Raw genomic sequence first — 16,255 nt, 5'->3', positions numbered from 1 at the left:
TAACTTTAACAGGCTAATTAGCTTATCACAGAGCCCAATTCCTTCCTCAGGTGCAGGATCAAGTGGTTTCTTTTTGCCTCCCCCTTGTATTCCCCACCATCATTGTTTGTCCCCAGAGTCAAGATGATCCCTGGTGGCTTAGTCCCTGGGGTACTGGCTCCAAGTTGACTTCACATCCTCATGTTGCCTTCTAATGCAAATTGGGCTTCCATCGTATTGGCTTACAATTTACATGTGAGCTGAGGGAGACAGGTGGACATACATCCTTTGTTTGGCTGAACCCCCAGCTTGTACTGAATACCTCACAGGACATTCTTTATGGATAAACACTATGAAAGCAACATGCTAGGTGTAAGGAGTTTGTCAGGCCTGTCAGGAGTTGCTGTTACAGAACAGTAAACCCTTTGGAGTTGTCATTGAGGGGCTCTTTGGGTCATTCAGATGAGATCCAGTTGTCCTGTTTGTACTCAGTCCTTCTGGCTTTATTGGTACACATGGACACTGGAGCTAGCTGCATTTTCAAAGTCAATTAAAAATGGAAATTGACCTGGGAAGAAGAAAACTTCTCCCTTTTTCCTGATTGCTCAGCTGGCAGCTGTTCTCTAGGAATAATCCACCCGGTGAAAGGAAATGTTGGGACTCCTCAGGTAGCATCAAAGGAGCACGTTTCACAGCTGGAGTTGCTGAGCACTGAAGTGTTCAGGATGAGAGGCTGGGCTTCTCAGAGGAGCCTTAGAGAATTAGGTGTCCAACTCACACTGAATTTTGATTTAGCTTATAACCTCTCTGTGGCAGGGACTCTCCTTTCCTCCTATGCGTATGTTCAGCACCTAGCTCAATGGGGCTCGAATCCATGGCTGGGCTGTCTGAGCACTACTAAAATAAAGATAATGAAGAATAATTATAATTATGAATTTTGATGGGATTTAGGTGCCCAAATCCCTTAGGTGCCTTGGAAAATCCTGCCCAAAATGTTGCTCCTTTCTTTCCTTTAGATCAGGTCTTCCGAGGTATTTAGGTGCCTAACTTCCATTGGTATTATTGGGTCACCTAAATACCTTGAAGGAAAACATACTTGTCTTATAAGTTTTCAAACTTCTGTGTAAAATAACGTCTCTCAAACATTCATAGAATCGTAGAATATCAGGGTTGGAAGAGATCTCAGGAGGTCATCTAGTCCAACCCCCTGCTCAAAGCAGGACCAATCCCCAACTAAATCATCCCAGCCAGGGCTTTGTCAAGCCTGACTTTGAAAACCTCTAAGGATGGAAATTCCACCTCCACCCCCACACCAGGCAACCCATTCCAGTGCTTCACCACCCTCCTAGTGAAAAAGTTTTTTTCATATCATCCAACCTAAACCTCCCCCACTGCATTGACTCAGTTTCATATAATCACAGAACAGCCATCAACTGACAACAATTGTTGGCCACTGCTAACCTGGGCTAGAATCAGAATAATAGAAATGTAGGACTGGAAGGGACTTTAATAGGCCATCTAGTCCAGTACCCTGCACTGGGGCAGGACTACATATTATCTCGATCTAGATCATCCCTAACGGGTGTTTGTCTAACCTGTTCTTAAAAGCATCCATTGAGGAGATTCCACAATCTCACGAGGTAATTTGTTCTAGCACTCAACTCCCCTTACAGCTGGAATGTTTTTCCTGATGTCTAACTTAAATTTCCCTTGTTGCAATTTAAGCCCACTACTACTTGTCCTGTCCATGTGGATAAGAAGAATTTATTACTTTCCTCTTTATAAGAACTTCTAAGGTACCTAAAGATTGCTATCATGCCCCCTCTCAGTCTTCTCTCTCCAGACTAAACAACCCCATTTTTAAAAATCTTTTTTTCTACATCATGTTAAATCATTTTTGTTGCACTTCTTTGAATTTTCTCCAGGGTGTCCACATCCTGCCTGAAGTGTGGTGCCCAGAAATTGACTCACTGTTCAGGCCTTATCAGTGCTGAGGAGAGTTAGAAGAATTATGGTACCTCTCATGTCTTGCTTACAGCATTCCTGCTACTATATCCTAGAATTATGTTCACTTTTTTTGTGACAGTATTACATTGTTGACTCATAGTTTATGATCTGCTATAAGCCCCAGATCCTTTTCTGCAGTACTCCTTTCTAGGCACTTATTTCCCATTTTGTATTTGTGTAGTTGATTATTCCTTCCAAAGTGGAGTACTTTGCATTTGCCCTTGCTGAATTTCATCTATTTCTCCAGTTTGTCCAGATCATTTTGAATTTTAATCCTGTCCTCCAAAGTGCTTGCAACCCCTCCCAACTTGGTATCTTCCACAAACTTTGTAACTGTGCTCTTTATGCCACTACTCAGATCATATCTGAAGCTATCAAAAAGAACCAGACCCGCGACAATTCCCTGCGGGCCCCAACTCAATATGCATAGGGTTGGCAACCTTGGGCAAGCAGCCCATCAAAGTAATCCGCTGGTAGGCCATGAGACATTTTGTTTAGTTGACTTTCCACAGGCATGGTCCCCGGTAGCTCCCAGTGGCCCTGGTTCGCTGTTCCCAGCAAACGGACCTGCGGGAAGCCAATGGGAGCTTCAGGAATGCTGAACCATGGCCACTGGGAGCTGCGGGGGGGCCGTGCCTGCGAAGAGTCAACGTAAACAAAATGTCTTGTGGCCTGCCAACAGATTACCCTGACTGGCTGCGTGCTGAAGGTTGCTGACTCCTGCAATATGCCCTTCCAGCTTGACTGTGAACCATTGATAACTACCCTATGGGTATAGTTTTCCAATCCCTTTTTCACCCAACTTCTGGTAGGTTCATCTAGGCTATATTTCCCTAGTTTGCTTATGAGAAGGTCATGTGACACAGCATCTTACTAAAGTCGAGCTATATCATGGCTATTGCTTCTCCCCTATCCACAAAGCTTGTTACCCTGTCAAAGAAAGATCTTAGGTTGGTTTGACATGATTTGTTCGTGACAAATCCATGTTGACTGTTCCTTATTATCTTCTAGGTGCTTACGAATTGATTACTTGATTATTTGCTCCATTATCTTTCCGGATACTAATGTTAATTTGACTGGTCTGTAATTCCATGGGTTGTCCTTATTCTCCTTTGTATAGATAGGTGCTATGCTTGCCCTTGTCCAGTCCTCTGGGATCTCTTCTGTTCTCCAGGAGTTCACTAAGTGTATGTCTACACAGCACAGAAAAACCCATGGCTGGACTGTGCCAGCTAACTCGTGCTCAAGAGGCTCAGGCTGCAGGGCTCTTTCATTGCTGTTTTCTTGGTACCCTTTATGCCCCTTGCTGGTTTAATCTCATTTTGTGCCTAGGCCTTTCTAATTATGTCTCTGCATGCTTGTGGAGTTTATTTTTTGTTTTTATTTTTCATTCATCCTTCATAATTTGACCTCGTTCCCCCTCTTCGTATGACTTGTTTTTGAGTTTGTTTGTTGAAGTTCTCCTGGTTAAGCCAGGATCTCTTACCATTCTTCCTATCTTTCTATGCATTGGGATCGGTTGCTCTTGTGCCCTTAATAATGTCTCTTTAAAACACTACAAACTCTCCTGAACTCGTTTTTTCCCCCTAGACTTGCTTCCCATGGGATCTTGCCTACCAATGCTCTGAGTCTGCCTGAGTCTGCCTGCTTGAAGTCTCATTATCTCTATTCTGTAGTTTTCTCTCCCACCATTCCTGGATTCATTCCAGTGATTTAGGAGTTAAAGGCTCTTTTGCCCATTACCAATCCGCTGAGCCATCTTCAAACTGAGTCTTATTTGAAGCTACCCTCTTTTTAATATCTACTGTACATAGTAAACCTATCTAAAAAGCCCTCCTTACTCAGAGTGTCATACCATGCCTGGCAGCTATGGATATGCACTGATCACACTCCGGGGTGACACCTGTGAATTACAAGAGTCAGGTGATGAGAATTAAACTCCTACCCCTGCCGCAACTGCTGCTGAAACAGCAGCTGCTAAGGCAATAGCTCTCCAGGAGCCAGCTGATTCCAGTTCAGCTGCTAGGGTGAGGGAGGGAAGGGGAAAGAAAGGGAGAGAAGGGAATAAGAGAGCTGGAACAGAAGGGGTAGCAGCAGAGCAAGCGGAGGTGGAGAAGGTAAAGGGGAGAGGTGGAGTGGAAGGGCATGAGCTAGGAAAGGGAGGGTCAATTTCATCTCACATATAACACCAGGCTGATCCGTATGGGAAAAATTGGAGTTATAGCTCCATTGGGGGGATATGGGGTAAATCAAGCTGCAGTCTGATAGTTGATGACACCAGGACAGCTCCTCAAACAGGAGGAGAGTTGTGGGGTGGGTGGGTTGTCTGTTACTAACTCTCATTTTAAAGTGAATGGGCCTGATCCTGAGAAGCAAGAAGCAACTCCTTTAGGAGTTATGAATGCCACTCGTGCTCAGGGATTAAACCACAGGTGATTAAAACCATGTCACTTTTCTAATATATTTGAAAGGCGATCTGTCTTCTTCTATCACCTATTTTACATAAGCTGCACACCCCCTTAACAATGAATGGGAGATGTTGTAGCTTTTGGAAATGAAGAGAGTGTCATTGCTGATTCTCATGGCAAGTTGTACAATGAACTCCCTGTGCGGCAGTCCCCTCATGCATACAACTGAGCTAAGTGGGGACATTATGACAGCCTCAGCTCAAAGGGGCCGATTTTCTCCTCCTTTACATTGGAGTTGCTCTCATTTTGAACCATTCATTTCCATGGACTGAGACTAGTCAAATCGGTGTGAGTGAGGGAAGAATGAGGCTCTAAATATTGTAGCTGCCCCATTTCAATGCTCAGTTTGTTTTGAGCATTGCTTAATGCACCATTAATTTTTTTTCCCCACATGCCTCATTTGTAGAAAGCTGGCGAGTCAGGGGTTAAATGTTTTTGGGTGCTGGCACTTGGGTTCCTTTTCTGTATGCCCTAGTTTGGCTGAAGGACTTCATGCCCGCAGGCCACAGTCACATTATCAGCTGGAAATTGGATAACGACAGCACAATGACAAATCCAGGTTGCTTGCAATAAGGTGCTAATCCCTTTGCTTTAATATCGGAGCAGCGTGTAATGATGTTTGGACATCACTCCAGTTTACTGACGACCCCACTGGGGCCTGCAATAGAACCTTACAACTGTCTAACAAGACGTCAGGTGACTGCCGTCGTCAAAGCAACGGACGGTGCAATCTAATCTTCCCTCCATCCCTTCCAGCTCCCAATAAGGCCCAGGTTATAGAAGTGGCCCATCAATGCTTGGTAACTCGAATCAATTAACGTTAATTCGCACAATGCTATGATGTATTGTGATCACTTTCATTTCGGAGAAGGGGGAAGAAATTGCTATAATTCACCTAAAATGAGGTTGTCTATGGTGCTGAGGTATTAATTGGGTGTCCATATTAAATGGAAAAGGAGCACAGTAGTGAAGGAAAAGTGGATGAGTGACTCTCTTGGCTGCTATTGACCTATCAGAAGAAGACAGTGCCCTTTTCCTTTGCTTTTATCTATTACAGTTTTCCCTATTGCGTGTCAAGTTGATGTATTATAAAAAATTCATTTGGTGACCTTTCACCCCCCTAGCAGATTAAACAATTTCACTGGGATGGCATCATTAACAGGGCCTTGCATTTAATGATGATTTCTCTAAAAGGCCACGGAGATTCGATTTTAAGCTAACAGATTTATTGCACTATTATAACATATCGTAAAAAACTGTACCACCTACGGACTGGTTTTAGGATAGAAACTGTTTAAGAGTTTATATGGAGCTTAAAGTGGTATTACCTTGGGATACGCTGCAGCAGCAAGACTCTGACCTTCGGCGGGAGGCTGTTTACATTTAATAAAAGATGTTCCTCCAACAGTAAACTTGAGAAGTGTGATAGGGAAGAAGCTTGGCTTAGTTCCTAGCCACTAGTAGACAGCATGATGAGTACAGGTACTTCTGCTGGTTCCCAGGTAGTAATGGATGTGACCAGGGAGTTTTCAGGATGTTTGTTACTGATACTCTAAACTCCACTTCCTACAGTTTTGGAACATTCAGCTCCTACCTGCTCTGCAGGGTGCATGCCACTGAGTAACACTGAGTGCCTGTTTTTAAAAAAAGCAACATACTTTTTGCTACAGAACACATGGCACTGAAAACCTGCTAACTGCACTGTATCGAGCCACTCTGAGTCCTGCAGCACTGCTGCTATCTGCTTACCACTTAGGTTTGCATATGTTCAGCTGCGATGGAGAGCTGCGCTCCTCCAGTCCTCAGTACAGCTAGGGCCTCATGAGGGTCAACTGGGAACACTTGGACAAGAGGAAAAGTCTGGCCTTATGGTCTGGGGTTTAGAAGATCTGGATTCAGACACTGGCTCTGAAACAGGCTTCTTATGTATGTGACTTTGCTCTAGTTGTAAAACAGGGTAATATACTTCCTTCATCTGTTTAGATCATAGGCTTGGATTGTCTCTGACCATGTGTATGTACAACAACCAGCACCATAGGGCAGAGATGTTAATTGGGGTCTTTAGGTGCTATTTTATATTTATTTGTAGAACAATAAATTGCCTGAAAAGGCTGGGAACCACAAGTTAATCCATGTTCTTGAATCTGTCTCCCTTGCCTAATCCTTTCTAATACACGGGATTTCCCCAAATGCCCAGTTTTTAACAGAAGGTTTCCATTGCTTTTGAAGAAGAGAAATACAAAACAATTAGTCATTGAGTTGCTTTTTCTAGTCCAGTTTGGTTTAGAAAGGATAATGGAGTCACTTGTTTGTTTATCCCAATTCACACTGTCATCCTGCCCCTCCTCTTTAGTCCCCTGAACTATTATAGATACTGACATTCCCTTGCAGGAATGTAAATTCATTGTGCCACATACTCAGGGCCCCAGCCCAGCAAGAATCAGGGTTGAGCACACTGCATATAAATGTCAATCTCTGCTGAGTTGTTTGGGTCCTAATCACCCACCCATATTATTTTTAAAACAGCTATGGGTGATTTTTTTTCCTAATAATGAATCTACAGAAGGAATGTTACTGCCATCAGGAAGTGTCAGTAGCTGCTTCCCAACACTACATTTTGGGAGGCTGTTCCTTGAAACTAGAAAAGCTTTGCCATTACTTGTCCTGACTCTCCAACCAGTATGCTGTCCTCTAGACACCACTCTGCCTCTCACCCAGTTCTAAAAGTCACTGGTGTTTATGAGTAGCTTGTCAATTGCTGGCTACCGAACTTGGGGGCTTATTAAAGGGGCCTGGTTTTCAGAATGTGCTGAGCACCCACCCTCTGAAAATCAGTCCCCTGTGAAGTATCTCAGTGTGGGCCACCAAAATCGTAATTATGATCCATTATAGAAGTGTCTAGATGCCCCAACTGAGATTAGGACCCCATTGTGCAAGGCATTGTATATACACATAGTTAGAGATGGTCCCTGTCACACAGAACATCCAAGAAAAACTGATAAAGGGTTAGAAGGGAAATGGAGGCGTAGAGGATGATTTGCCCAAGATTATACAGCAGGTCATTGCCAAGAAGAGCATCCAGGTCTCTGAGGCCCGATGCATTAGACTACCGCTTTCCACTGCCCCTGAAAACTTTGCCCACTATTAGTAGCTTTGTGGCTTGGCCCAATCTTTGCGTTAAGCTGCAGTGCAGTTTGCCAAGAGGAGCTCTGCTTTGTAATGCAAAGAAACAGTCTGAAGAAACTGAGTTAAACCAAAGCGAATTGGTCCTCAATAAATTTTTTGTTTGTAACCACCTTTAAGCAAACACTAGAGAGTTGAATGAATAGCTTTCCTACTTTCATTGCAAGACAATGTCAACCCCCCAGTCGCCTCCCTTCACTGCAGTGCTAGATTAGAGGTATATATGTAAGTAAAAAGATGCTAAATGACAGGAAGCATTGAGAAGGGAATGAAATGATATGGGCTCAGAATAAAGTGTTGTTTCTTTATTCAACTGCAAAAGCCTTCTCTCAGGATGTTTGAATTTAAATTTCACTCTTGGCATACCAATGGCTTTTTAAAGAGGCATCTGTGTATCTCTGCACATTAACATACCTTGATACAAGTGACAGAGCACAAAATCACTGAAGAAAGGAATGTACAGTTTAGTTGTAGCTGTGTTGGACCCAGGATATTAGAGAGACAGGGTGGATGAGGTAAAAATATTTTATTGGGCCAACTTCTTTTGGTGAAAGAGACAAGCTTACACAGAAGAACTTTGTCTAATCCACCTTGTCTCTGGATATAGGAATGCAATACAGATCTGCAGCCTTACATATTATCCTTATGCTGGAGAAGGCAAGTGTCTTTTTAGAAGACCTCAGGGATATTCAGTGGAATGCATCTTGCTAGTCAGGGTGATTTTTGTAGAATCCATGTTTTTGAATGTGCAGGAAGGATGGTCTTACGATTAAGGCAGTGGACTGGGACTCAGGAGATAATATCTGGAGCTTTTCAGTCCTAGATCTCAAAGCACTTTACAAAGGAGGTCAGCATCAGTAGCCCCATCTTATTGCTAGGGAAAGCAGCAGCACAGAGACATGAAGTTACTTGCCCCAAGTCCCTCAGCAGGCCTGTGGTAGAACTGGGAACAGAACTTGGGGCTCCTGAATCACAGCTGAGTGCCGTATGGATTTGATTCTTACTTCAGTTGCACGCTTTTTGCGTGAACCTGGGACAAATCAATTAATTTTTGTGTGCCTCAGTTCCCCATCTGTAAAGTAAGGATGATAAATTGGGAATCCTTTGTTTACACTGTAATCTCTTTGGGGTAGGGACAGTTTCTTACTATGGGTATGTGCAGTACCTTGCACAGTGGGGCCTCTCCTGGAGTCTCAAAGTCCTATTGTAATATTAAAGAAACTTATTGGGAAATTGATACAGTGTCTTATTAAATCTTACCAGCAATGTTAATTCAAATTGATATGAACCACTGAGCATTTCACCTGGACTGAAAACAGCACAAAGTTCTGCGAATGGAGAGCAATGTCTAGTTAGAGGGGGTATCTAGGGAATTGTTTGGGGATTGGAATCAGGTGTTTTAAAATCATCCTTAATAATATGATGGCTTTTTTTTTCCACATTGCTTTGCATGAGGAAGAAACGGAAGCAGTCTAACTCCTGGAGGCTGCCTGTATGTGAGGCCCTATAATATCTCTATCCTGGTGCAGCCCTCTGATGGAGAAATGGAGCAAGAGCTTCCTGTTCAGCCACAAATTATTTTTTTGGATAAGCAGGTAGTGATTTGCCTTCCTACAGGGGTATGATTCTATTAATTCTGTGCAGTATTGTCAACCCCAAGCATTCAAAACTCACCGGGTTGGTTTTGAACTGCATGATTTATTTTTTAATAGTAAATATTGGGTTATTTTTCTTTGGTGTATATTCAGGTGATGTTTTCAAGCCTTTCTTCTCAACTATGAGGACTAACACATTCCTTTTTTGAAGCTGAGATTCTCATGCAATCTCTTGATCCCTCAAGCTGGGGCATAAAAAAACAACCACATGAAATATTGTGGGTCTCATGATAAAATCACTAGAGTTGGCAACAATGAACTGTATGTTGGGGTTAGCTGGGATCCCTCCTCTCCCTGTTCTCCTGTTGCTACTTTGCAGTTAGCTTCCACTATGAATCAGTCCCCTTTACCCTGACTTGGGAAAATCATAGGCAAATATCTACATAAACCTGGATATGAACTTTGCAGATCAGGTGTGTCCTGAACTGTGATACCAAATCCAAACAGTTCTGGGGAAAGTTTGTGTCTGGATTCAGAACTGCACTCTGTGGTTTACAGCATTGCCATCCCCAGGCATTCAAAAATCGTGAGTTGGGCTCCCCAAAATCATGAGCTTTGATTTAAAATCATGAAATTTTAAAAAACAATATTTGAGGTGCTTTTTATTTGTCTTATGGTGTCATAGTCTTTAGGGTTCACATTTTTTAGTTTTTTCCCTGTAACCGGGAAAGCTAGAAATCTACTTTTTTAAACATTAAAGCTGAGATTTTCTTCTAATTACATTCATTTAGAAACCGAGGCTTTATGGGAAACACCAAATAATGTAAGACTCACAATAAAACAGTGAGAGTTGGCAACTCTAGATTTAGGCTCATCTCTAGTAAATACAATACTGTTTGTGCTGCAATTTGTAACATATAGTGTTAATACATGCTGTATGTACATAGTGTGTAAATACATGCTGTTCTTGCTGCTAGAGATTAATAGATTAAAGTTGCCTTAGAAATAAAAGGATTCCCATTTCTCTGGGAAAAACTGAACAAACCTTTTATTGCTTTCTTTTCTTCTTCGCAGGGTCGGAGAGTTGAGACATTAGGGCTGCCCTCCGAGCCATGGGTCATGACAGCCTGTCTCAAGGGCTCTTCGGAGGCTGTGTTGAAAGGTTTGGATATGTTTTGGATATGCTATGGTGGAAGCCTCCATAGAAGTGATGGCTGTAATTTGAGGAGTTTCTTTTGAAGAAAGATTCAGTTTGAAGGCTCATCATTGGGCTTAAAATAGAAGGTTGGATTTGAAGAAGTGTGATGGGCTGCTCACATGGGTGTTAGGAGAAAAATGGCTTTAGAATGTGTTTCCATACCCTGTCAACTTAGAGACAGTGTCCAGCAGAGAAGACCCAAAATATAGATCCTGGAGGGAAAAAAGAGAACAGATGGAGAATTATAAATCCATATAGCCCAGTGCTAGGCTGGTGTTAGTTGGCATGAAGTCAATGATGCTACATTGATTTTATACCAGTGGAGTATTTGGCCTAATATGAATAGAAATATCTACTTGTTTTTGTTTTTAATGTAGTATATTCCAACGAGGAAATGTTTTAGAGGGAGATTTAAACATTCCCCTTCTGGCCCTGATTTAGAAAATACGTAAGCACATGTTTAACTTTAAGTGAATATTCCCTTTGAGCTTATTAAGGTTCACTATTCACATGCTCACATTTAGGCCCCAGCTTAAGTACTGTGCTGAGTTGGAAACCCAGACATCACAGTGTGGTATATGAAACCATGAAAGCGAAGCTGTTTATAAACACAGCATAAAATTGACCATGCTAGCTTCACTTCCTGAGCTGAGCGAGGTTCAAAATAGAGCTGGGCAAATGGATTTTTTTTTTTGGTTCTCTGACAATTCTGAAAAAATGAAAAAAAAATCATTTCTGAGTCAAAAATGAAATTTTTCACACAATTTCAACAAAAGGAAAAGTTGGAAAAAATGGAGTCTGGTTAAAATAAAACATTTTGACTTTTCTATTCAGCTTGGCTGAAACTGCCTTTTTCCAGCTCAAGTTGAAAAGGCAAACCAGCAATGTCGCTGGTGAAAAGTCAGGGTTCCTACCAGGGGAAGGTTTTGGGTTTACAATCAGGTCGAATGTGCCTTAACTTCGACTTGGCAAGACCATTTCCAGGAAAGTGTAAGGGGCAGGCAGTTTCCAAGATCTAATTCAACCACCAGTTATTGGGCTAGCTGCTAGGATCACTGGGTGAAATTCTGTGGCCTGTGCTATGTACAAAAATGGTAATTAATGATCACAATGATCCATTTGGACCTTAAAAAAATCAACGAATCTATTAATTTCTTGGCCTACCTGCTGAGATTGTCAAAAGCCTGGCCATTTCCTCAGTTTGGCTTAGCACCATGGAAATCAAAGTTGTTATGGCTGTTTACAGCAGCTGAGGATATGATCCGCAGTGTCAGTGGTGGGGTTGGTTTTGTCAGGTGGACGCTTGTCCACAGAACAACCACCAGATGACGACAAGTTTCAGTCACTACCGATATAGGCTGGATCGAAACCAACAACCTAGAAGTGAAATCCTCAGATCCCCTGTGTCACACTTCTCTGTTTCACATGACTTTTGAATAAACTTTATAAAAATCTGCAGTTCGTTTGGAAAGAACAACTTTTTTTCCTCTCCATTTTGCAACTTGAAACGAAATAAATCGTGAAGGAAAAAAAGAGAGAAATTAAAAACAAATGGAAGTTAAAGACTCAAATAAAGAATAGTCACCGAAAAGAAATGCACTTTACATTCTTTAAAAGATACATGCATCAAATTAATAGTCAATAAACTCCAGCAAAGAATGAATTGTGCTGTACAGATGTTCTGCGTGTAATAGTTTGCTGCAGTTTTTCCTTTGACAAACGTCCTTATTGCGCTCGTCTTTTGAAGCATATGAAAGCAGCATTTAATCGAAATGTATCCGTCTAGCGCATTGAGCCTGCTTCATCTGACAGCAGTCAAACTGCCTCGTGGAAAGTAGTTTAGCTCCAAATTAGCTTGCTTCTGTGTTAAATACCAGCTTGCCTGAGAGAGTTTTGTGAAGACTCCCATATATATATATCTATAATATTCTGAGATTTGAAGCATATGTGCCCGAAAGCTGAGATAGTCTCTGTTGAAAAGTACAGTACAGTACTCTAGGCTTCATCACAGACTCAGAATGGCAATTGTAAAACATTAGAATGCAATTGAAAGGATCCTCTGTAAAACTGGTGTTACAGTGAGCTAAATGGTAGAGTCAAAGACACTATGGGTAGTCAAGGTAGATAGTGTGGTCATGAGGGTCGTATAAATACCTAGATAAATAGAAGAGCCAGAACTGACACTGGCAATGAGGGAAATCCAGACTGCTAGGTTAAGATCCAGATTCTTATTGAAATTATTGGGACTATTCACTGATTAATTTACTAATTATTAGCATTTATATTACGTATCAATTAGAGTCCTCAGCTGAGATCTGGGCTCCATTATGCTATACACAGATGACGAGACAGATTGCCAGCTTTTTGCAGGAGGAACTAAGTGAACAGGACAGACAGTGGGTAGCAGGGGAAACACCCACCAAGAAGGGAAGTGACTTGTCCAAGATTACTGGGGAGCAGTCGTTAGACTGCCATGCAGTTGCCCAGCACTCACACAACTTTTCATCTTCTCTTTCCACACCCAACATTCTGCCCCCTCCCTGGGCTGGATCAGACCCTCACTATTCAACAACCCTTGCCAAGTTTAACTTCTCAACAAGAATTGTACCATTTCAATAACCTTTTTGCTGCTGGGACATTGGCTTTCCAATGAAGTCCTTTTAAGTGAGGTGGGCAGCTCTGGTGCTGGGTTTTGCCTGCATTATGTACTTGAAATGCTTAAGTCTGAGACCCCTGATACTTGACAAGTGTAGATTACTAGAATTAGGATTCTTACTGGCTGAAGCCCAGACTATGAATCCCTTATTCATGCTGAATAGTACTTTGCATCATGAATAGTTCCATTGAAGTCCGCTGGGCTACTTGTGTTGTGAAGTATAAATGACTAAGTGGGAGAAAGGGTATCTAATCTGTCCCATAATTTAAAACCTTCCTGCATTCCTTTAACAATACTTTGAATTTGTGTTGTGCATGAACTTTCCTGTTGAAGGTGAATCCAAGAGATGGTTGTAAAGATCTGTCCCCATCCCCAGAGTATAGAATGACCAGAAGTAGACAAACAAGGCACCTTCACCTGGTATACTGTGTCGTCATATGGTTATACAAGTGAATTATAGGTGTGATGACTTTGTTTCATAAAGAAAGGACTTATTGCATATAGGCTTTCAGCAAGTAAGGGGCTTTTCATTTGTGATCTCAGTATGCTGGACTCAAACCAAAGGAAATTCTGATTTCTAACTCTCATCTGAAGCAATATTTAGAAAGTTTGTCAATCTTCAAGAACACTGTCACTTTCATTCCACGAGCCCTGCAAGAAGCTAGCATTCTACATAGCCCAAGATTTGGCTGGTAATAAAATGGAGATACCCTTGATACTGCAACAGGCTATCATTTAAATGACCCCACTGAGATAGAAATCATAGTGAATGCAAATTTGAGGGTAAAATCTTACTGGGTCAGAATGAACACCCATATTGCATAAGCGTAAATGACAACACAAGGTGCAAGGCCTCAGGTTTAATCTTAAAACATTTCACAGAGATTTTTTGTCTTACAAGTTTCTAGCTGAGACAGATACTCTTGTTTATTTGATCATATGACAGCCATGCCATTGAAACTTCATGGCCTGAGTCATTCCAAGGCTTCTGAAAGGAAGGCAGTATTTGGAATAATCAAAAGCCACTGCCATCTGATGACTGTTTAATAACCTGTGTGCAAGGGGCTCTTTTCCATGCTACACTAGTTATGTGCAACTAGTTTTCTGGCCAAAATGTACTGCAGAAAATTGAAGCAATGTTCTGCCCCGGTGGTTGTTGCAGCTGTCTGGCTGTAATAAATTAGCTTACACTGTTGGTTTTTTGCACATCAGAAATCCCCCCCTTAACTCAAGTTGTGTACCACTCAAGAGAGTTGTATACCATTCACTTACCTCGCAGATAGGGCAAAACAGAGCTATAGAATTTCTCAATCTGTCCGGTACAGCTGAGAGGCTGGAGCAAGAAAGGGGTTAAAACAGGGGTGGGCAAACTTTTTGGTCTGAGGGCTGCATCGAGTTTTGTAAATTGTATGGAGGGCCGGTTAGGGAAGGGGGTCGAGGCCTGGCCCCACCTCCTATCTGCCCCCCACAGACTCCTGTCCCCCCATTCCCTGATAGCACCCACCCTGGGACCTCTACCCCATCCACATACACCCCACTCCCTATCCCCTGAATGCCCCCGCCACCCCATCCATCCCCCACTCCTTCCTGACTGCCCTCCTGGGACCCCTGCCCCCATTCAACCCCCTGTTCCTCCCCCGACCGCCCCACCCCCTATCCACACTCCTGCCCAACACCCCGAACTCTCTTGCTCTCTATCCAACCCCCCCTGCTCCGTGCCCCCTTACAGCGCTGCCTGGAGCACCGGTGGCTGGTGGTGCTACAGATGCGCCGCCTGGTTGGAGCTGAGCCACGCTGCCGCTGCCACCACCACTCAGCACAGAGACTGGGTCAGGCCGGGCTCTGCAGCCGCACTGCCCCAGGAGCTCACAGCTCTGCCGCCCAGAGCATTGCGCCAGCAGCGCAGTAAGCTGAGGCTGCGGGGAAGAGGGAATAGTGGGGGAGGGCCTACCTCCCAGGCCAGGAGCTCGGGGGCCGGGCAGGACGGTCCCGCAGGCCAGATGTGGCCTGCAGGCTGTAGTTTGCCCACCTCTGGGTTAAAACAATAAACTGTTGCTGCTTCTGGGAGCCTGTCTCTTTGGCTTGGATAACAATCAACATCCCACTGAAAATCCCCTACGAGCTCCAGTGCTCGTGGCGTCATTCTTCTCAGATTCAGATATGTTAACACTAGAGCTGGATCAAATCAAATCATTGCATACAAGCAGCTCCCAGTTCTGGGAAAATGAGGTACTTACCTATCCCCCACTACCGTAGTACCTCATTGTCTTCAGTGAATTTATTTTTATATCATTCTTGCAAAGCAGGGCAGTGCGGTTGTCCCCATTTTATAGATGGGGAACTAAGTGACTTTTCCAAAGTCACACAAGAAGTCTGCAGTAAAGCAGGACATTGAATTCAGGTCTCCCTGGCCCTAGCCTAACACCTTAATCAAGGGCCCATACTTCCTGTCTCCCTGAAATGGGGCTTCATAGATGGGCCCTATCTCAATAGTGAGCTAAGCCATAACCCTAGATCTGGTCAGCTCTGAACTCTGGGGCAACTCAGACCTGGTTCTGAATTTTACAACTTGGGCCTGTTCCTCATGTCACAGATCATGGGGCCACCCCCTCAGCGAGTGTATATTGGGGTAGCACTGTTAAAGTTGTAGAAGCAGGGCAGATTTGCAAAAGCTGAAGATCTGGCCTGTTGAGTTTTCTTTGAGACCTAGGAGCTTGCTTTTGGTGATGTTCAGCAGAAGGTTGTTAAGTCCCAGTGTCCTTGTGTATTGCTGTTCAGGGCACACCAGAGTAGAGGTTCGAGATGGACGGGCTATCTTTACGAACCTGGCAATCTCCAATTCAGGCTCAAACTGGTGCCTCGTTTTCACTGTTATTTCACCTCCAGGTAAGGTCCATTATATATCTCCACATTGCTCTTGCTTTACTTTAGTCATGGAAAAGTCTTTCAAAGCATTCTGGAGGCAACACAGGAAGGAATGAGATCAATGTATATGCATATCTCAAAACACTGATTTCACCTCCCAGTGTACTGGAACACAACAGTCAGGGACCGAGACTGGCAGTCTAAGGCTTGATTCAGGCTTAGGCCCTACAAGTCTGGGCCAAAGGCCCCACAATCTGGAGTCATGTGATTATATCAGATTCTGAGCCTTCATTTTTAAAAAAAA

The 16,255-nt window shown here is 43.1% G+C and overlaps 1 protein-coding gene across 4 annotated transcripts in view; it reads left to right on the top strand.

Moving 5' to 3' along the window:
- PKHD1 (PKHD1 ciliary IPT domain containing fibrocystin/polyductin) overlaps positions 1-16,255 on the top strand; it is a 382,755-nt gene that overhangs the window by 346,013 nt on the left and 20,487 nt on the right. For 3 of the 4 annotated variants that reach the window (XM_050948683.1, XM_050948684.1, XM_050948682.1), the window contains 3 exons: positions 9,097-9,232; positions 10,307-10,394; positions 15,865-15,972. In XM_050948683.1, coding sequence (XP_050804640.1) covers positions 9,097-9,232; positions 10,307-10,394; positions 15,865-15,972 — 332 coding nt within the window. Of the gene's footprint in view, positions 1-9,092; positions 9,233-10,306; positions 10,395-15,864; positions 15,973-16,255 lie in introns of those variants that run through there. The other variant, XM_050948686.1, reaches the window with a different exon arrangement.

The sequence above is a fragment of the Gopherus flavomarginatus genome, chromosome 4 (assembly GCF_025201925.1).
Source record: "Gopherus flavomarginatus isolate rGopFla2 chromosome 4, rGopFla2.mat.asm, whole genome shotgun sequence".
Classification (NCBI taxonomy): Eukaryota; Metazoa; Chordata; order Testudines; family Testudinidae; genus Gopherus; species Gopherus flavomarginatus.
The sequence above is the reverse complement of the archived record's forward strand: the minus strand, read 5'-3'. Positions and strand labels throughout refer to the sequence as shown.